Source organism: Loxodonta africana, chromosome 9 (assembly GCF_030014295.1).
Source record: "Loxodonta africana isolate mLoxAfr1 chromosome 9, mLoxAfr1.hap2, whole genome shotgun sequence".
In the NCBI taxonomy this organism is placed as follows: domain Eukaryota; kingdom Metazoa; phylum Chordata; class Mammalia; order Proboscidea; family Elephantidae; genus Loxodonta; species Loxodonta africana.
Window position 1 is genome coordinate 98,149,097 of NC_087350.1, and position 22,244 is coordinate 98,171,340.

General features: G+C 45.8%; 1 protein-coding gene across 1 annotated transcript in view; it reads right to left on the reverse strand.

Moving 5' to 3' along the window:
• Nucleotides 1-1,466: 1,466 nt before the first annotated feature.
• Nucleotides 1,467-22,244, reverse strand: part of ADAMTSL1 (ADAMTS like 1) — a 389,822-nt gene continuing 369,044 nt past the window's right edge. Inside the window, exons 24-29 of the mRNA XM_064290455.1 lie at nucleotides 16,717-16,929; nucleotides 13,949-14,129; nucleotides 10,874-11,081; nucleotides 5,412-5,521; nucleotides 4,679-4,899; nucleotides 1,467-3,352 (exon numbers count right to left, since the gene is read on the reverse strand). Coding sequence (XP_064146525.1) covers nucleotides 3,246-3,352; nucleotides 4,679-4,899; nucleotides 5,412-5,521; nucleotides 10,874-11,081; nucleotides 13,949-14,129; nucleotides 16,717-16,929 — 1,040 coding nt within the window. The 3' untranslated portion in view covers nucleotides 1,467-3,245. The remainder of the gene's footprint in view (nucleotides 3,353-4,678; nucleotides 4,900-5,411; nucleotides 5,522-10,873; nucleotides 11,082-13,948; nucleotides 14,130-16,716; nucleotides 16,930-22,244) is intronic.

The window sequence follows — 22,244 nt, forward strand, 5'->3', positions numbered from 1 at the left end:
GTTCTATTTGAGCCCTTCCCACCACTTGAGCCTTCCTGGGTTTTTGCCTTGGCATCCCTGACTCCTCCTGCCCTGAGGCCTCTGTAGGACACGGTTCAGTTGCTGGTATGTATTTATAGTTTTAGCTTTGGCTTTTTCTCTAAAGCAAAACCTAAAATGTCTTAGGAATAGTTAGAATTCCAAGAAGAGCTATCTGGTGTATTCTATACTGCTCAATGGGAGTCTGATGTGCTGGAAAGCAAGCTGGGGTTTGGCTTTCAGAAGCTTCTCTCACGATGGGCCCTGTGTGGACCTGGTCTGGGCCTGGGCTGAACTGCCCTTGCATTACAGCATGTTTCTGAAGAGCACCACAAATATGCTTTTGTTTTTTATGCATTTCTCACAGTAGCACTGTAAATTTCTATTAAAGATACTTAAAAATATGGTGTTCTAGGCCTCTGAGCACCCTAAGAATTGACTTTAGTGACATCTCCAGTAAAATGTATCATTGCTATCTACTGCTAATCCCAAAACAGTAGGGAAGGATACTACACGTGCCAAGGTGGGCTCTGGCACAGAGAGGTCAGGAGGGGGCACCATGGGTTAAGAGCATAGCCTCTAGCTAGAGCCAGACTGCCCAAGTTTGAATCCTGCTTCCACCAGCTGGGTGAAAACTTTTCTCGCCTTCAGCGAAAGACAAGATGGGAAGGTTGAGCTTAACAGAGAGTCAGACGACAAGATTTAAATAAATAAGCTGTATTATCTGTACAAAAAATATAAATACAGGTTTGTGTTTTAGAGGAGGAAGCGCCTCCTTCCACATTAGTCAGCAACCCGAATAATCTTGTGGTGCTGCTGAGTCACAATTCACAGGACACACGTTAAATGTACATTCATTCCATGCAAGGAGCACACTGCGTTCCACCCTAAACCTAGGCTCTCCAGCTCACTCTGAAACACACTTCCAACGGCTACCACCTGACACACGGTGGAGCTGGAGGACACCCGCTATTTGAGAAACGTAAATGTTGTCCACTGGCTTTCGATAGCTATTGAACTAGAAATAATCAACCACATTAGCAGTATTATGAAATCGGTCGTCTTCATTCCATGCATAAGTATGGTGTCACAAATGAAATCCCTCTTTTTGACCCACATTAGCTTTTACAATGTCTGCTGTACACAGTGAATGGAGCCAAGGTTAAACACCAGGTTCTATTAAGAACAGGAAAAATACAATGGTCACTGCTGAGTTTACAGGAACACAACTGCAGGAAGTTAATAACAAAAAGTCCCCCAAATATTTTTATTCTGGATGACAATGTACAATTATTAATATTGCACTTTTTTACACAAGAAATCCTAATAAATATCCACAAAAGATATACAGACATAGAAGACATTCTCTTTTTATTTTAAATAAACATTACAATGATTTTTTTAGTAACATTATCTTGGAGCCCATTTTTGTGGAGAGGAAGAAAAGAGAGAGACCCACCTTGATTTCTCCATAGCTCACCCGGGGAGGACACAGCTTAATGTCGTCTTCCCCAGAAAACTTGCAGGCAGGCTGGCTAATGCAGCCCTGATGTCAATGGTGGCCCCAGGGCGAGTGGGTTTCATGAGTGTGCATGTGGGGGGATGGTTTAGCTTGGGGGTGAGTGACTCTGGCTGCCCTTCCCTGGCTACTCACCTGTGGTCACTTCCCAGGAAGACGCAAAAAACACTTCACTCACCCTGAGCTGCTCTGCTGAATGAGCGATTTGCCATATAGTCCCTCATTTTTAGTCTTTCCACTTGGTTTCGCTACAGCCATTTCACCGCTGCCGCCGATGAGTACTGTTGAAGTGTGTGTGCATCTCTGCCTGCTGAGTTACTGGATCTCCGAAACTGGTGTATGTTAATTACTATGAAGTTTATAGCAACTCTTGGCATGTAGGGGGGTGGGCTGAAAGCCTTTGAGGCCAGTCTTGGATGTTATTCTTCGGGTTTGCACAGCTCACCACTTGCTCTGTGACCTGCTATATAAGTACCAGGCCAGGTGTCAGAGCCAGTGCTCATGCTGTGCTCCCGTGTTGCTGCCCAGGCTGGCGGAGCACATGTGGCCACCCACACACAAGCCCACCCCCTAACCTGGCATGAAGTGGTTGCTGCAACTAATGGAGACTCTGGCAAATTGATTTTTGACAAATTGACCCCAGGTCCTGGCCCTGCAATGGAGCAGCAAAGGCCACATAAGCAGAAAACCTGGCCTATTCATGCCTGAAATGCCCCCAGGCCACAGCAGCACTTAGTTCAGGGCTGGGGAACTTGATCTAGATACAGAGCTGCCAGGGCAGGCCTTACTGCACAGCCAGAGCCTGACCTCTCCCTGGCTCTGCCGAAGGTGCAAGGGCAGAAAGCTCCATCAGACACTGTGGGGGCTCTCCTTCCCCCCGCCCATGGAGGGCATGCCTCCCCCTACAGCGTGGCACCCAGGGCCTGTGTCCTCCGCAGAGCTCCGCCTGAAGCCCCACCTGCTGGATCTCTCCACCCTTGACTTTTCTGCTGATGAATTAATACACAGGTTTCTTTTCGCTTCTAGTCCCCCTTCCCTCCCTACTTGACTTTCTGCATCCTGGTGAGCTTCAGGCCTACTCTGATTGTCCCTTCTTTCAGCCCTACCTATCCATATCTTGAGTACTCTCCTCTCTGTGCCCTCCACTAGAAAAGCTGAGCTGGTTTCTGCCCCAGCACCGCATCCTCCTCTCTCCCACCTTGTCCCTCTCATGACTGAGGGGGAGACACAGGCGCGCACACTCCTGCATTAGCAGTGAGCTTCCAGGGAAGTTTGTTGTCCAGTTGGTACCAATACCTCACACACCCTCTGGCACCCCCTGCCCACCCATCTCTAGTCTACTGCTGGCTCTCAGCTATCCTGGAGCTGTGCCTGCCTCTTCGTAGGTCTCTTTCGGACCCAGGTTTGGGAGGGAGCCAGCTCTGCAAGAGAGCTCCTGCTGTCTGGCCTGGTCTGCTCGGCAACCTCCTTAGACCTCTGTCCTTTTCCTTTCCCAACATTCTGCCCTTCAGCTAACTGAAAGAGAAAACTTGCTGAGGTCCTTATGACTGCGGGGGGAGGGTGGGGGAGAGAAGTTGGATGAGAGTGTCAGGTGGAGGCTGGGGAGGGAGAAATAAATAAATAAAACGAAAAAAGCTTAAGTTCTATCCAAGGGGGTTGCGTGAGTCCTTTGCATGGCCAGGGTAGCGTTTCTCCCTGTGCCCTGTCTTCACGCTTTGCCACAAGTTCCACAGCAGCGAGATTTGAACTGGCTGAGCTGGCAGAGTTTCAGCTGTTTCACCTTCTCGCAGTACCTGGTGGTGTCTCTGCACTCCACTGGGAAAGGAGGACAGGGGACAGAAAGCAGATGTGAGACAGAAGTTAATGGATGTGGCTGCTGCTGCTCGGTGGGTCGCCGCTCTCCAACGCTGCTGGGTGAGCAGAGCTCAGCCACTTGACCCCCAGCCTGCACCTGACTGGCTTTTGCTTCCTTTCTAATTGCTCATTCTATTTTCAGATGGTGCTCGTTTCTCCCTCTCCTGGGACCATCTCACCTCCTAGGCAAGCCTGTCTCTTCCCATTGCTCCCAGAAGGACTGGATTCTGCGCCATTTTGAGGTAGCGTGCAAACAAGGCCCTGTCTGGATGACCTCATCCTCAGAAGCGTGAACCTTCCTTGTTAAGCTTCACTTTCCTGTATTCTTCACCTAAACTTCTCTACTCCTTCCACTAGTTCAGTAAATTGGCACAGACTAGGTGGTTCTTAAATATTGGTGATTTCCATAGTAAGTCTTAGCTACTTTTCTTTGAACGCTGGCACTCCAAGCGTGGTGAGCTATTGCCACAAAGGTGGGTCAGCGCCACATTGGAGTACAAAGACATTCCATCCCCTAGAATATAAAAGAAGTAGGGCTATTTGCCTTCAGGGCATCTGCTTTATTGTTGAGAGTCTATTGCTCAGTGAAGCCCATCTTGGGGGAAACTGCACTGCCAGATTTGTTTTTAACTTCCTATTCTCTGCTTCATGCTTTGTCTTCTTTCTTGTGGGGAAGCACATCCAATTTGTGTTTTGGGTCCAGAGGAATCAAAAGCAGTCAGATCCCCACCCATCTGGGGTACAAATGCCAGTGTTGGGGTGGGTAGGATCCAGAGTTGAGGGAGGGGGGATTGAAAAAGTTATCAAATCCCATGGGTGTGGGCTTCTGCACAGTCCTGGTGGAAGCCTGTGGGCTGGGAAGGAGGGAGGTGGCCAGCAAGTCCTGGTTTGGTTAGAAGCAGAGCAGTGATGGGTGAGCCGGCTGAGCAGAGGCCACTCTGCATGCTTCTTCCATAGGAATGGTGCTTTCTTGTTAGCCTGACCCTGAGAGCCGTTGTTTAGTCGTCCCTTCTGGGCACCGGCCACAAGAGCTGCAGGCCAGTTTCACCCAGCACTGGGCCAGATGTAGACCGTGGAAGCCCTTGGGCACACCCAGCTATCTTTTGTGGCCTGCACATGTGTGCATGCACCTGCTCACCCCTCTGAAAATGCCCAATTCTGGCCCAGCTCACAATCCTTGGGGACCCTGATCCAGTGCCCTATGCTCAGGTTTGGTTCCAGGGGCTGCCCTCTGTACCCGATGCCCTGTGGGGTATTTGCAGAAGGCTCTTTGGGGTTGGAACGTACTGTTTTCACATGGGGTGATGTTGCAGCGCTGCCAGTTGGCGGGCCTGGGCCCCCAGGAGCACAAGTGCTCCGGCACTGCCTTGTTGGTGCGGACGTGCACACACTCCACCCGCCGGGACTGGAAGCCGTAGTTGCCACAGGTCGCCGTGCACAGGGTCCACAGGCTGACCCTCCAGTGTACACTGCAGGCCTCAGACCAGCAGTTCTGGGTGCTCATGGGCCTGCAGGAGAAGGGTGGCAGTGTTGAGTCAGCTGCTGTGGGGGCTGGATTCGGGGACAGATATGAAGACAATGCTGCAAACCTGAGCATGTTGGGCAACTCCCTGAGAACTTCCAGTGCTACAAGACCTGGGTTCTGATGCTCTGCTAGTGAATGGCTGTAAGATCTCAAGGAGGCCACTTCCTTTAAATGGGCCTCCATCTTTTCATCTCTGCAAGGTCTATGTCACTTCATGACCCAAGAATGAGCTCTACTCAGAGTGAAGGTTGCAGAGGCTGGCCTTGGGGGCTGGTAAGCCCTCACTGCAGGGAGACAGTGAGGAAAGCCCAGTGGGGCCCATTCAGCAAGTATAAGGCCACCACTGAGCCATCTACTGCTGGGGAGGTGACAGGGTAGGGGTATCAGATCCCTGGGACTGATGGGAAGCTGGAGGAGACACAGCCATTCACTCCCCTCTCTTTGTGCCCTATTGCCACAGGGGCTGGGAAAGGGCAGTCCAGGGCTTTCTCTTACCTCGGCAGGGCACTGCACTGCTCTGACGGTAAGGTGATACCATCCCGTGTCTGGCAGAAGACCTGCCTGTGCTGCACTGCTAGATGAGGCCCAATGCATGGCCCATTGCACTGGGAAAAAAGATAAATACATGATGTTAGCCAAGTCACGGGCTGAAGCCCAACCCCTTTCCACAACCTCTGTGGAGGCCACAATGCCCAGGCTGCATAGGACATAGGATCCTTGTGCAGGGTCTTGTTTGAGGCCCTTAGATCATTCATCCTTCCCCTCTTTAGGCCAAATAAAGGATACTCACGGCACATTTTCTCCTCCTTGCACCACAGTGGGACTGTTCACTGTCCTGTGGTCAGTGGCACAGATGGCTAATAGGAATGCAGAGCTGGTCAGAGAATATCAGCCCCTCCCAGATTCCTCATATGAAAAGGCACCTCAGCAGAATGTGCCAGGAATGTAGTGGTAAATTTTAGAGCTGACGACCACTAAAATAAACCCTCCTTCTTCCCTTTAGTCTGGAGGGCAGTTTGGTTTATTATTTTCTCGTTAAATTCATCCAAGTAACCCAAGTCCATCATTTCTTTGCCTGGCTTCATTGTCTCCAGGTAAAACCCAGGACAGCTGAGCAAACGCAGACTCCAGAGCAGTCCTTCCTCAGCAATGTGCTCATGGAGATGACTAAGCTTCGCCCGGAGTTAGTAAGGTCAGACCCTGTCAGTGTCAATACCCCTAACAACAACTACGTCTGTGAAACACAAAAGCAGCAGGCCCTAAGCCAGACTCTGCTATTTTAAGTACAACAGAGGACAGACTTCCCTTGGAGGTCACTTTAGAACACAGCCTCTTAACTTGGAAGTCCTTGGACCCTAGGGGTCCACAGATGGGATCAGGGGGCTATTTACCCTTAAAATGACAAGCAGAAATATTGTATATACTGAGATTTTTCTAGCAAGAGGTTTCAGGTTTCACCAAATACTTTGAAGTTCCTGACCTCAAAGGTTAATAACCATTAAGAACTACTAAAGGAGAAGGATTTAAGGTGGGAGTAGTTCTTTGAAGGCTGGCAACTATGGCCAAGGCCAGACACTACTTCTCTGGACTCTGAAGGGTCCGGTTCAACACCGCTATTTACAAAATCACAGGGGAGTTGGGGGAAATTAAGAGCTGACCCCTTGACACCAACAACTGGGAATTCTTAAGGGAGTAACGTGTCCCTAGCTGCCCTACAGAGCCTTGGTGGGGTAGCAGTTAAGAGCTATGGCTGCCAACCAAAAAGGCTGGCAGTTCAGATCCACCAGCTGCTCCTTGGAAACTCTGTGGAGGCAGTTTTACTCTGTCCTATAGAGTTGCTATGAGTCCGAATCGACTTGCTGGCACATCCTACATCCTCCTCTCTCATTTCTACCTCAACCCATTTTGGACTGACTAAAGTGCCCACTGCCATACTGTAACTGTCCTTTCCAGGGTCGCCAGGGACTGCCTGTCAAATTCCAGAAGGTACCAGTTAATGCTTCATCCATTATCTTGTTTTTCCTGATACACTTTAATACCACTAACCCTTCTTTCACCCTAAAACATTGCCTCCCTTTAGCCTTTGTGAATACACTTTCCAAGTTCTTCTCCTACTTATTATAGTATCCCTTTTTCTTCCTCTTCCCACAGTTTAATTAGTGTTTCCCAGGTTCTGTTCATCTCATACTTTCCCCTACCACCCGTGACTCCTAGCCACCACCTGTATACTGATGACTTTCAAATTCATAGTATTTAGCACAGCTCTTTTTTAACTGCTCAATGAACATCTCTACTTGGATATTTTATAAACATGCTCAATAGGTTCCAAAATAATTTATTGTCTCCAATACATCTTTTTTCTATTCTCCTACCTAGTTCTATCCAGAAACCACCCAGAAAGTCATCCTAGTTTCCTCCCTCTGTCTTATTCCCAGTATACAAGGGATTACAGAGGCCTGTGAGTCACACTTTTATGGTAGCTGCTTTCTGCTCCCACTGCATTCTGACCAGTACCATTTCTCACCTAGATTAGGTTTTCTCTAGTCTTGTCCCTTCCCAATGCAATTATGATGCTGACAGAACAATCTTTTTATGTGTAACTCTGGTCATGCCACTCCTGCTTAAAAGTCTTTCTAGGCACCCTCTGCTCTCCAAAAAAAGTGGCATTCCTAATAAAATCCAACTCCTTGTACAGCAGGCGAGTTGATTTGGGATCTGCTTTCCAAACACATTTCTAGTTCTACCCTCTCACCTGATTGTCCTGCAAACATGCCACAGCTTCTTTTGCCTTCATTCTCTCACACCCAAGACAGGTACCCCATAAATGTATGTTGGATTAAAAGAAGAAAGTTGAATTATTACCCGAAGCCAGGTTGCCATAGTTGAGAAAGTAATCCTAGTTCTACTTATACTAACTTCAGCATGGTTTTCAAAGACTTCATGGAGGTAGACAGATGGAGAAACAGGCACTTGTATAACCACCCGTCTATAACTTTGTCATACTGTGATGGCTTGCATGTTGCTGGAAGCTACCAGTATTTCAAATACCAGCAGGGTCACCCCCTGGTAAACATGTTTCAGTGGAGCTACCAGACTAAGACAGACTAGGAAAAAAAGCCTGGTGATCTACTTCTGAAAATTAGCCAGTGATCCTTAGGGATCACCACAGAACACTGTCCAATATAGTGTTAGAAGATGAGCCCCCTGGGTTGGAAGGCACTACATGATAGCCGCACCAATGGACAAAAGCATACCAATGATCATTAAGATGGCACAGAAGTGACTCAACAGAAACTGACAACATTCCAAAAGAACTGTCTGAAGCATATTCTAACAATATCACCAACAGGAAGAGATGAACCGGATTGTGAGATCACAAGCAGCTCCCTTTTATTTATAATGCCTCAAATAATACAGGCCTTATCTACCTGGCAGGAGCGCTGGTGGTGTAGTGGTTAAAGTGCTTGGTTGCCAACCAAAAGGTTGGCAGCTTGAACCCACCAGCTGCTCCCCAGGAGAAAGATGTGGCACTCTGCTTCTGTAAAGATTACAGCCTTGGAAACCCTGTGCGGTAGTTCTACTCTGTCCTATAGGGTTGCTATGTGTCGGAATCCATTCAATGGCAGTGGGCTTGGTTTGGGTTCCCTGCCAGGGCTGGGGAAAACCCAGGCCTCCAACAGCAACCAGAGCTCATGACAGGTGCTACCCTTTAAAGTGTGGTCTATGGACCAGTAACACTGGCATCACCTGGGCTCTTTAAGGAATTCAGCATCCCAGGCCCTACTCCAGACCTACTGAATCAGAATTTGCATTTTTAACAAGATCCCCAAATGACTCACATTAAAGTTGGAAACATACTGGCCTAGAAGGTTTTATAAGAAAGAAAAAGGGGCGAGAGTTGAAGAAACAGAGGAAGCTCTATGTATTTTTCTGTTAGGAAAAACGATCACTGAGAACTATCAATGTGCATCAGATGACCCCATGAGTGACCTCAATGACACAATGCAGAAACATCTCCCATATGCGGCCAGATCTGTTCCCAATTGTAATTTCACAAACTGCCAGCAAGCCTCAGGGCCTGGAAGCAGAGCTGCCTTGGGCTGAACGAGATCAGAAGTGGGCTTCTCCAGGTAAAGGAAAGATGATATCCCCCAGGCACAGGAACAAGGGGAATTCATGCCTCTTTGATTATGAAGCACATACATTATGTCACTGGAGATAAGGGGTGGGGGTGGAGGGCTGTAGAGGCGCCAGAAAGAAGCCTGGGGCCAGCTGCGCTGATTGGCCAATGTTGCGCACTAGCCCCAGCCTCACCTGGGACATGAATGCCCCATGAGTTACAAGTGAACTCTGGCCACTCTTCCCCCACATTACATTTGATCTTCATTACGGATGACCACAGCATGCTAACTTAATAGGAACTTCCGAGTGATTGTTTTCCAAAGAACACATCTGGGGGTGAGAGAGGAGGGGCATGCATGCATCTGCAGATAGCCAATTCCAACACGTTCTGAAGTGCTAACTGCCCCAAAACGTCTAATCACAGTGGATTATACAGTTATCCAAAGAATTAAAAGCATAATTGTTGTTTTGGGATGTCCCAGCTGGCCAAGTTTAATAGTATGGTTCAGACACTGACCAATCAGAAATTACACCTAACCAATTAAAATGGTCATCCAATCAATTAAAGCCAGCCTCTGACCTATCAGAATAGATGCTACCACTATACTAGTTGAATATCAGCCTTGGCAGGCAGCTCCTACATGGCCAGTAGTTTTTGACACAGACTTTGGGAGGCAACAGAGTATATACAATTATATCATTTCCCTCAAGCACCTCCACACCTGATTTTGGTGCCAACAACAACCTAAAATGGTGGAACGGTCAGAGAAGGACAGCTAGTCTTTGTCTAAATAGAGGCCTTATCTACCTGGGCTGGGGAAAACCTGGGCCTCTAACAATAACTGGAGCTCCTGACGAATGTCTCAATCCTGCCTGGCCCAGAAATAATGCCAGAACAATGGTGAGGCCTCCCTGCACCCCTTCTGCCCGGACTGCTCTGTTGGGCTAATTTAGAAGAACCCCTGACAGGGTCTGGTGTCTCCTGTTGCTCAGGTTTACTCTTCCTCATACAGAATCTTCAGTTCTTATTCATCTCCCTTTTAAGTAAAATCTAAACATAGAATTTCCTCTCCAAATGGAGTTATCATGATTCCTCCACTGTGTAGAAGAGGCCCATCCCTCAGTTCCTGGTATCCGATGAGCCCTGGTTTCAACTATCTGTTGAGCTTACCTGGGCTTTTTGTTAACATCTGGCAGAGAATCAAGAAAGGAGCTGGTGGTTTCAAAGTGATCCAGGTAGGCTTCAACTTTTCTTGGCTCAAAACAGTGGTTCTCTACTCTAGCCGCATAGCAGAATCACCTGGGGAGCTTCTAAAAATTACCCATGCTTGGATCCCACCTCAGAGCAAGTCACTCAGAGTCTTGGGGAGATAAATCTGGACACTGGTATATTTTACAAGTTTCTCCAGTGATTCTAGCAGTGCAACCCAGTTGAGAACCACTGGCCCAGAACAACCCTGTAGTCCTCACGTGGGTCTCATCTTTAATTCAGAACTTTAAGTCATCAGCCCCAGCATCACCAGGGAGAAAGGTGACCCCACAGGAAGTGGGTGTGAGGAGGGGCACTCTGAGGGTCTGATGATGATCTCAGGATAGAGGGAAATCAAGACAGACAAGTGTAATGGGTAAGGAAGATGTGCTGGTGTCAGAAAGGAAGTACCAGAAACTCTGGGTTTTAGGAGTGTCGCTGGGCCAGGTTAGTTGATAGAAGGGAAGGTGAAAGTTGAGTCATCAGGAGAAGGTGTGGAGGAGGTGGCAATGGTGAACTTTATTCTACGGTGGTGGAGTTGGCACCTTTAGATTTACTCTTCAAACAAACCTCTCTGGCCCCTTACCTGGCCCCAGCTGGAGACGGCCCACTCCACACACAGCTGTTGGTTACACGCCTGGGTGTCGACAGGCCGTTTGGCGAGCTGGGTACATATGTCATTGGGCACAGGAGTGGAGATCCCGGAAGCTTTCAGCTTCTGACAGGTCACCCGGCGGGTCTGGACGCCTCCCCCACAGCTCCGGGTACAGGCGGACCAAGAGGTCACCATCCACCTGGGGAGAGGAAGAAGAACTGGGCCTTGGAGGGAGACACGATGCCACATACTCCCAGAAAGAGAGTGCCCCACATATGCCCCTCCTACCCCACAGCTGCTAATTTGGGGGCCATGGCCCCCCAAAAGATATCCATGTCAAATCCCTGGAACCTGTGAATATCAGTTATTTGGAAAAAGGGTCTTTGCAAATGTATTAAGTATTCTGAGATGAAAAGACTATCCTGGATTATGCAGGTGGTCCCTAAATGCCATCACAAGTGTCCTTATAAGAGAAAGGAAGAGTGAGATTTGACAGGAGGAGGCAATGTGACCATGGAGGCAGAGACTGGAGCGATACAGCCACAAGTCAAGGAATGCCAGCAGCCACCGGAAACTGGAAGATGTGAGAAACTGATTCTTCCCTAGAGTCTTTGGAGGAAGTGTGCATGGCCTTGCTGATACCTTGATTTCGGAATTCTGGACTCCAGAACTGTGAGTTAATCAGTTTCTGTTGTTTCAAGCCACCGTGTTTGTAGTGATTTGTTATGGCAGCCTCAGGAAAGTAATACACTTGGGAAATCGACTCAAAAAATGCATCTTGAAAGAATATTGAGGGGCAGTGCTATGGCTGCACAACAGCCCAGAGGGCCATGTTACTGCAGATAGAACACTTACTGTAGACAGTGTTTAGCTAGTTATACTGCACTATGCTGTGGTTCTGGAACTTTCTAAAGGCTTCCACCTATGTGGCTTTGTGATGAAATCCAGGTTTCACTGAAGTCAAGTTTTGTCTGGGAACACTCAATGTACCTTTTACCTCACCTTTACCCACATCTCATTTGACTTTGTGTGTTTCTGAGGGATTAAACAAAGTTCTTTTCAGCTTTGTGGAGACATTTCCCACCTCCTTGACCACAATTTTGTAGGTCTTAGACCTTGTAGAGGGCTGCATATGTGGCAGAAATAGTTCGCAGAATGTTTGGTTCCAGATACAACTTAGGTCCCCAGAGATGAGACTGACCAAGACTGTGACAAATGGGCTTTTCTCATAAGGCAAAGCTCTAAGCTGGGAGACACTCTGAAAACCTTGGTCCATATGCAAACATGCAGAGATTCTCTTTGAATGCCTGTCCCCTGAGATAATCCTCAAAGAGGAGGGGGAAGGTAACAGTTTGGGAAGAACAGCAAGGAAAGACTTGGTGCTTCTCAGCCATTTCATTCAGTCTAGAAAAAAAGAAATTACTTGGTTTTATTGCCCAAGAGAAAAAAAAAAAAAAAAAAAAAGATCAATGTGAAATGGTTGGAATAGCTACGTGGGTCAAAGCAGGACTTCCTAGTACCAGTCAGAAAGACTGACTGGGCAACACTGTCATTTGTGTGCAAAGGAGGAGGCTAACATGCTCCAAATGCCTGGCAGGAAAGCCAGTTAAAGGTGAGCTGGTGGCCACTTTCTAGCCCAGTGGCACCACATCTGGCTTTTGGGAGAGGCATGTAACAAGGAAGGGAGCACATTCCTCTAGAATCTGGATCTGTGTCTTATTTAGTTTTGTGGCAACTTCCCTGCTCCACTTGCCCTGCAGAGAGATGACTGCTTATGGAGTTCCAACCCACAGGAGCAGAGCCACTTAGGAAGCAGGCACGATGTGTGTTGGGACTCCTGGGGGCACTGAAACCCAAGCAGGCAGATCCATTATGATTTCATTTACAGAAGTAAATTAGGCTGATTGACTCTGACCATCACCAAATCAAATCAAAACGTTCTTGGCACGTCAGAGATCGCCTCTTCATTTCATACAGCGTGGCAAGGGCAGGCTTCCAGCCTCTTAGATCCCTGGTGAATGTCAGGCCTGCATTTCAATCAACTTTTATTTCCAAATATACATTTCAGCAATTTTTTAGGAGCTGCGGTGGGGAGGTGGGTTTGAGAAAGGAGAGGCAGGGCCATGTTACAGCTCGGGAAGGGTATAAAAGGACATTAATCATGCCTGGGGAAACCTGCCCGTCAGCAAGTCAAACTGCCGATATTAATGAGTGTGTTTCATATTTCATTGAGTCTCTCCTGGTTTCAGCTGCTCCTTATGACTTAGCTGGCGAAGCATAAAGTGGTTGCCTAAGGAGTGTATGAACGTCCCACGGGTAGGTAGTAACGTGGCATTTCAGGGCTGAGCCAAGGCCCAGCATGCTCGGGACACCATGCTGGTGCCAACTCCAAGCCCATCCATTATCCGTTTGGCTTCTGCTGCAGACTGGGGTGGGTGCTCAGGGGGCCTCACGGCTTCTCTACAAGTGAGGGAGATGTGAGAGGCAGAGATTGGGGTGTTATGCTGAACTGTACAAGGGACCCCAATGCAAAGAATAAGTATTCAAAGTTGAAGGAAATACAGGACATGGAGATGTACTCCGTTAGCTGGATGCAGTACTTTGTTGAAAAAAAGAGGGTAAGTTTTCCTCGTATGGAGAGAGTTCCTCAACTGGAGTACGAGTGAGCACAGGTATTAAAAGTAAGAAGAGAGGGGAGAAATTAGGGTAAAGCCCAGTCATCCTTATTTCCTCAGCACTTCATAGGAGCAATCTCTTGCCAGGCCTGTGATGCTTTTACTCCCTGAGCAGACCCTTATACGCTTGGGCAGCCCAGGCAGCCATCAGCTGGTAGTAGTGAGGGAATAAACAGAGTCGAGGGAGAAGGCTCATTCTGAGGGATACTTTTGGCATGGTGGACAGACCTGACAAACCTGTGGCCACAGGAAAGCTCCTTGGCTACAGGTCCCCTCACCCTCATTTCACGCTGCCCCCTCACAGTGCTAGATAAGGGCTGGCCATCAACCCAGCTAAAAGTCAGGGCTCCTGCTGGGGATTGGAGCCTGAGCCAGCACCTGTCACACTCACCGAGAAGGGCAGTCTCTCCGGTTGCAGGCAATGGGCTGCACAGCAGGGCGCACCTTCCCTGCGCAGTGAGTGGGGCTGACCTCCGTGCTGTTCAGGAGACATCTCAGACGGGGTTGCTGGATGCCCCTGTTACCACAGGAGGCTGAGCAGGTCGCTAGTCTGTCTACAGACCACCAGTAATCTATCATAGAAGGAGGAACAGAGGGGAAAGAAGACATCATTATTGTCCACACTCTGTATTTCTGTTGAGTGGGGTGGGGGGCAAGTGGGCATGGAAGCTGGGGTTGGAAGGGTGGGCTGAGGGGAGAAGAGCTGTTATGGGTGAGGCTTTGCCCCTATCAGGGCTCCATTCCTAACCTATTTGGGCAAGTTACATGTTCTCAGGAGCCTCAGTTGGCTTATTCATAAAATGAGTACAATCACCATCACCTCATCAAGTTATTGTGACAATTGGATGTAATGAAAGTAAAGGGCCCAGCCCAGTGCCTGGCACATACAGAGTACTTAATAAACAGTGATGGCTCTTATTGTTTGTAAATATATGTCCTAAAATATATTTTTTTTTTCCTATTGGTTCACCAGAAAGTGACTATATTTTTCTACAGAGATATAACAGAAATACTTAAGAACCATATTTCAAAGTACAGATTCAGGATGAAAAAAACCCTAAATAGATAATAGATAAGTGGTAATCTGGGTGAAGGATAAGACAGTAAACAATACTGGGGAAGCCAGCACAACCTGTCCAAGGGAAGGTCATGGAAGCTCCACAGACACATCCAAACTCCCCGAGAGACTGAATTACTGGGCTGAGGGCTGTGGAGACCATGGTCTTGGGGAATGTCTAGCTCAGGTGGCATTACATAGTTTATAAAGAAAATGTTCTGCATTCTACTTTGGTAAGTAGCATCTGGGGTCTTAAAAACTTGTGAGTGGCCATCTAAAACAGTCTACTGGTGTTGCCCCTTTGGAACAAGGGAGAATGAAGAAAACCAAAGAGAAAAGAAAAAGATTAGTCCAAAAGACTAATGGACCACAAGTACTACAGCCTCCACCAGACTGAATTCAGCACAACTAGATGGTACCCGGCTACCATCACTGACTGCTCTCACAGGGATCAGAGTAGAGAATCCTGGACAGAGCTGGAGAAAAACGTAGAACAAAATTCTAACTCACCAAAAAAAAAAAAAAAGACTAAACTGGTCTGACAGAGACTGGAGAAACCCCGAGAGTATGGCCCCGGACACCCTTTTAGCTCAGTAATGAAGTTACTCCTGAGGTTCACCCTTTAGCCAAAGATTAGACAGGCCCATACAACAAAAAGAAACTAAATGGGCACACCAGCCCAGAGGCAAGGACAAGAAGGCAGGAGGAGATAGGAAAGCTGGTAAAATGGAACCCAAGTTGAGAAGGAGAGAGTGTTGACATGTCATGGGGTTGGTAACCAATGTCTCAAAACAATATGTGTACTAATTGTTTAATGAGAAGCTAGTTTGTTCTGTAAACCTTCATCTAAAGTACAACAACAAAAAAGTACAGATTCAACTGGATTTTGTAAATGTTAGAAAAAACAGCTTGTCCAGAGATGATTCATTTATGTGAGACAATGAAGTGAAGAAATCCAATTGTTTTAAGTTTTCAATTTGGGGATCTGGGACTCACTGCTGGGAAAGTTGTGAAAAATAATTGTGGGCTGGTAAATTCTGAGTGCTGATTTACAAGGTTGTATATTACAAAAAAAAAAAAAAAACCTCGCAGATAGCCATTGGCTTCTGGTTTCCAGCAGAGAATGGCTTGCTGGCAAGAAAATGGAATATTTCTTTTCCTGTCTGGAAAGCCAAATTGTGGGGAAGATGTTTAAGGGAAAAACCTATGTGCTCAGAAAAATCTCCTGCCTTTCTAAGGCAGTATTTTCATACTGGACAAAACTCCATCCCCTTCCACAGAATTCTCCATCTTGGAATGCATGCAGTAGAAGTTCGCTTTCCTTAGAAGTATCACACATAGGCTACAGGTAGAGCCATACAATAGCAAACTCAAAAGCCTCACATAGTTTCTACAAAAGGTGAATATTTGGCTCTTTTCCACACTATTTGGGCTCATTCGCAACTCTTTCTTGGTGCAGTCAATGCCAGGCCCCACCCAAGGGCTTTCTGACCTGCCTACGTTCCTGGAACGTAAAAGCAGGAGCCACGCAAGCTCCCCAATCTGTTCTTTGACTGGAACGAAAGAGAGGGGCCTGGAAGGCACACAGCATGTGATTGCAGCTGAAGACTCTTCCAGAATAGCCATTGCCACTCCAGCGCCCTCTCTTTAGGGCAGGAGACAACTTGATGGTACAGAGTAAGACATATTTTAAAACAAATCAACAGAGAAGACTTACATTTTCTTAACAGGCTCTCTCTGTGTGTGTGTGTGTGATCGTTACTAGTTAAACTGGCATAAAGAAAACACATTGACTTTGATACTTGGTGGTGTTTCTTTGGTTGTGAACAGTGACATTATGAGCAGAAGTGCCCGTTTAAAGAAGCAGCACTGGCTCTTCCTGTTTCTGCTGGGATGGGACCTGGTGGCTTCTCTGAAGGGTCATGTAGGTAGAAGTAAGGTCTCATTGTATGGAAATATGGCTTGGCTTCACTTTTCATACTGTAGAAGCCACTGGAGATTAAAAATCATTTTATGCTACTAGAATATTAAATTCCCAGGTGGACGCTCTTGTTTAAGAAATAAGTCCAACAGCCAACGCCTGAAGGGATACTGTTTCTTACCTTGGATCACTAGAGAAGCCTTCTGCATGAGCATTCCTGCCTCATTCTGAGCAAGGCAGCTGAATTCCCCTTGAGACCCGCCACTAAGATTGGCAACGTGAAGAATCTGTCCTGCTGCCAAGATATGGTATGTCAGTCCTGTGGCAGTGGCAATTGGCTGGCCACCATGGAACCAGGTGATATTGGGAGTAGGGTGACCTTGGATGGGGCAGCCTAGAAAGAAGGGAGAGAAGAGGTAAGCCACTGGCAAAACCAAAAACCATACATTTCTGATGAGTTGTTTTAGTGTCCCTGCAGCTCGAAAGACCATGTAGCCAATGTGACCTTAACCATGACATTTTTATTATGTTTGTCACTCCCAAGCAAATAGGAGATGTTATTATTCTCTAGGCTTCTACGAAGATGACTATCATTTATTCAATTAAGTAAAAATTCTTGGAGAACATAAAGTGTTCATTTCTGTTTATGCCCCTGTCCTAACTTTAAAAAAAGTGATGCAATTAACATTCATTCATTGAACATTTTCCCCAAGTTAATGAGTACCTATAATGATCTGATACTGAAAAAAATGATTACTTCCCTTTTGGGAAAAAAAAAAACCCACATTATATAGTAATACGAAAAAAATTAAACTAACTCATGTTTGAATTATTCGAAATTCCAAGTTAGTGGACTGGGAAATAAAAGTTCTGTATAATCAAAACGTCCCATTCGATGCAATGGACACTAATGTCTTTATCTAATTTAAGAGATAACACGTTTCTGGGTATTGAATCTTTAGAAGTGTACCAACAACAGAGTTACTTTAAAGGTTGTGATAGAACCTCGTCAAAGAATTAAAGAAGAGGGTAAATGAGAATGTTTCAAATGTTGCAAAACATGAACAGATTATATCCTGGCCAGAAAACTCTTAAAGCAAATTGACCAGGGATTCTAGCTTCCAGTAATGATGAAGTAACCTGGTTGGCCTAACCCTCATGCAGATAACAACCATAAAATCTAAACCAAACCTATGTGCTCAGAAAAATCTCCTGCCTTTCTGAGGCAGTACTTCCATACTGGACAAAACTCTATCCCTTCCGCAGAATCCTCCATCTTGGAATGCATGCAGTAGAAGCTCACTTTCCTTAAAAGTATCACACATAGGCTACAGGTAGAGCCATACTATGGCAAACTCAAAAGCCTCACATAGTTTCTATAAAAGGTTAGTATTTGGCTCTTTTCCACACTATTTGGGCTCATTCACAACTCTTTCTTGGAGCAGTCAACACCAGGCCCCACCCAAGGGCTTTCTGACATGCGTATGCTCCTGGAAAGTAAAAGCAGGAGCCACATAGGCTCCCCGGTCTGCTCAATGGAGAGGGACCTGGAAAGCACTCAGCATGTGATTGCAGCTGAAGACTCTTGCAGAATAGTCAGCCAGCACCACATCAGTGCCCTCTCTCTAGGGCAGGAGACAATAACTTGATGGTTCAGAGCAAGATGTATTTTTAACCAAATGAACTCACAGACTTGTGGGAAAGTATTAAAAGGCCTAACATCTGGGAATTGGAGACCCTGAAGAACGGGAGAATGGGACAGAAGTATAAATAAAATTCTCCAATTTCACAAATTTGCAGGAAACCATAAACTTAGAGTTCCAAGTAGGTTAACAAACTACCTTGGCACATATCATGATCACATTGCTGAAATGCACAGATAAAGAAAAAATCTTGAAAACCACCAGAGAAAGAGGATACCATACAAATAGGGAAACAATGATACAAATAATGGCTGAGTTCTCATAGGAAATAAGGGAATCTGTAAGATAATGGAGCTGTAACTGTAAAATACTAGGGGAAAGAAAACTGTGAACCAGCAATCCAGAGAAATTACCCTTTCAAAATGAAAGCCAATGCTTCCAGCCTGATGGAATAACAAGGACTAGATTTACTCCGGCCATTTATAAACTAGAAAACTGGTAAAACACAAAAACATGAAATTACTTTGCAGATTTTACAAGAGACAGTACAGAACTGTGATCCCAGAAAGAAAAGAAACAAATTAGTTGGGCCCTATGATTTCCCTGGATTTCTGCCTGCAGGACATTGTGAACTACAAAGCATGGACAGCAGTCTGGATAAGCTGATGAGACAAAGAACAGAATTCAAGGAGGCAAATGCAAGTTGTCAGGCAGAATTCTGGAGAGGAAGGTACTACACAGAAAAAGAGCTCCAGAAATCTGACTTAATTCCTCTTGAATCTTTAATTGAAGATGTACCTACATAGGGTAAAACTCCACCAGGTTGGGCAAAGAACTACCAGGAAGTCATGAGTTTAATATTTACTAAAGCTTAAATATGGATGGATAGCCTTCAAGTTCTGACTAGCCAGAGGGGAACATCCTTGTTGATGTTCCAAGTCAGTCAGTAGAGACCCCAGAAGGGTGCCAGAGTAAAGACTACTCTAGATTTGTCCCAACAAACTTAAACAAGTCTATAAATATCAAAATGAACTCTGAATAACTTAACTGCCTAACAGAAGAAAATCCAACAATCTCTAACGGAAGACAACAAAATCCAGACACTTAACAATGAAAAATCTACACCATCCAGCATCCAATTAAATATTACTTGACAGTCAAGAAGCAGGAAAATCTAACCCATAACCAGGACAAAAATCATTCAATGGAAATAACAGGGATGATGGCATTAGTAGATAAGGGTATTAAAATATGTTAAGTATTTAAAGGAAAACATGAACTTAGTGAGGGAGAAAATAGAAGTTGTAAATGGACCTTCTAGAAATAAAAAATTCACTGGATGGAACAGAGGATTAGACAAAGAAAAATTTGTGAAACTGAAGATACAGCAACAGAAATTAGCCAAAGTGAAGCAAAGGAATGAAAAACAAAAACCCAAAACTGAACAGAGCTTCAGTGACTTTTAGAGCAATATGAAGTGGTCCCATACATGATAAATAATGTGGTTATGTGGGAGTATGTGTCAAAATTGTACACTTAAAATTTATGTATTTCAATTCAATAAATTTTACCTAAAAGAATGAGTAGCTGTAAGGTGAGAAGTGGGTGGAAGTATAAATTAAGAATGGCATAATGTTGTTTGTTGAATCTGGGTGATGGGTGCATGGGGGTTCATTATTCTACTGCTAAACCCACATTTGTATATATGTGAAACTATCCATAAAAAAAGAAGAAGAAGAAAAAAAACCTCTTTGCATTGTCTAAATCTTTGATTATCAGGAATGACATAGTGTCTAAATAACTGCTTTTCACTTAACTCTGCTTATTTGAATTGTGGTGTTGGCGAAGAATATTGAATATACCACAGACTGCCAAAAGAATGAACAAATCTGTCTTGGAAGAAACACAACTAGAATGCTCCCTAGAAGCAAGGATGGCAAGACGACATCTCACATACTTTGGACATGTTATCAGGAGGGATAAGTCCCTGGAGAAGGACATCATGCTTGGTAAAGTAGAGGGTCAGTGAAAAAGAGGAAGACCCTCAATGAGATGGACTGACACAGTGGCTGCAACAACGGGCTCAAGCATAACAACGATTGTGAGGATGGCGCAGGACCAAGCAGTATTTCGTTCTGTTGTGCACAGGATTGCTATGAGTCCAAACCAACTTGACGGCATCTAACAACAACTGCTTATACAGTTCTATAGGTTATAACTACTGAATGCTTCGAAGGGCAGAGTAGGAGAGGCGGGGGTCTGAGGAGCGTGGTTTCAGGGGACATCTAGGTCAATTGGCAATAACAAAATGTATTAAGAAACATTCTGCATCCCACTTTGGTGAGTGGCATCTGGGGTCTTAAACACGAGCAAGCAGCCATCTAAGATGCATCAATTGGTCTCAACCCACCTGGAGCAAAGGAGAATGAAGAACACCAAAGACACAAGGTACAAGTATGAGCCTAAGAGCCAGAAAGGGCCACATAAACCAGAGACTACATCAGCCTGAGACCAGAAGAACTAGATGGTGCCTGGCTACAAATGATGACTGACCTGACAGGGAATACAACAGAGAATCCCTGTTGGAGCAGGAGAGCAGTGGGATGCAGACCTTAAATTCTCATAAAAAGACCAGACTTAATGGTCTGACTGAGACTAGAAGGAGCCCAGAGGTCATGGTCCGCAGACCTTCTGTTCGCCCAAGACTGGAACCATTCCCAAATCCAACTCTTCAGACAGGATTGGACTGGACTATGAGACAGAAAATGATACTGGTGAGGAGTAAGCTTCTTGGCTTAAGTAGATACATGAGACTATGTGGGCAGCTCCCGCCTGGAGGTGAGATGAGAAGGCAGAGGGGAACAGGAGCTGGCTGAATGGACATGGGGAATACAGGGTAGAGAGGAGGAGTGTGCTGTCTCATTAAGGGAGAACAACTTGGAGTACATAGCAAGGTGTAAGTTTTTGTATGAGAGACTGACTTGATTTGTAAACTTTCACTTAAAGCACAATTAAAAAAAAAAAAAAAAGGTTATAACTAGTTAAAAACTTTGCTGGTCCAGCCTGCTATTTGCAGGTGTTTCCCAAGTATTTTACATTCTACACAACTGAAAAATTCCTGATGGTAGGTTCACCTTCATATGGCTATTAACCAAAAGGTCAGCAGTTAGAATTCACCAGGTGCTCCTTGGAAACCATATGGGGCAGCTCTACTCTGTCCTATAGGTTTGCTATGAGTCGTAATCGACTTGACGGCAATGGGTTTTGGTTGAAATAAAAATGATCTTTGACTTCAACCAAAGCCCACTGCCATCAAGCCGATTGTGACTTATAGCAAACCTATAGGACAGAGTAGAGCTGCCCCATACAGTTTCCAAGGAGGACCTGGTGAATTGCTGTCACCCCTGTCTTGAACGACTTTAGTTTGGTTGCTCTATTTGACAGAAACTGCTAGTTATCTCTTCATATCTGCCCTCTCCTTCTTATGGTAAAAGAACTCTGCTTCTTAGTTAGGCAAACAGCTGCCTGGAATAGAGACATTTTCCCCGCTTCCCTTGCAATAAGGTGTGGGCCATGTGATTAAGTTCAGTGAAATGAGAGGGAAGGTTAGGCGCATACCTCCTAGGACACGTGTTTGAAAAAGAACTTACTCTTCTCCCCATTCTTCTGTCCTGCTCTTGAGAATGTTCATGTGCTAGTGAACCGTCGTGGACAGTGTGGTTAATGGCAAAATCCCAGGGATGGCAGAGAAACAGAAGTTTAAAAAATTTTTGCTTGGGTCTCAGGATGACCTGGAGCCCTGGTGGCACAGTGGTTAAGAGCTTGGCTGCTAACTAAAACGTTAGTGGTTCGAATCCACCAGCCACTCCTTGGAAACCCTATGGGGCAGTTCTACTCTGTCCTATAGGGTTGCTGTGTGTTGGAACTGACTCGACTGCAACATGTTCTTTTTTTTTTTTTTCTGGATGACCTAATGGAGCACAGCTGTCATATTAGCTGGGCATGTCTGCCTCTGGGCTGTTATGTGAGACAGAAATATACTTCTGTCTTGTTAAAGCTACTGTTA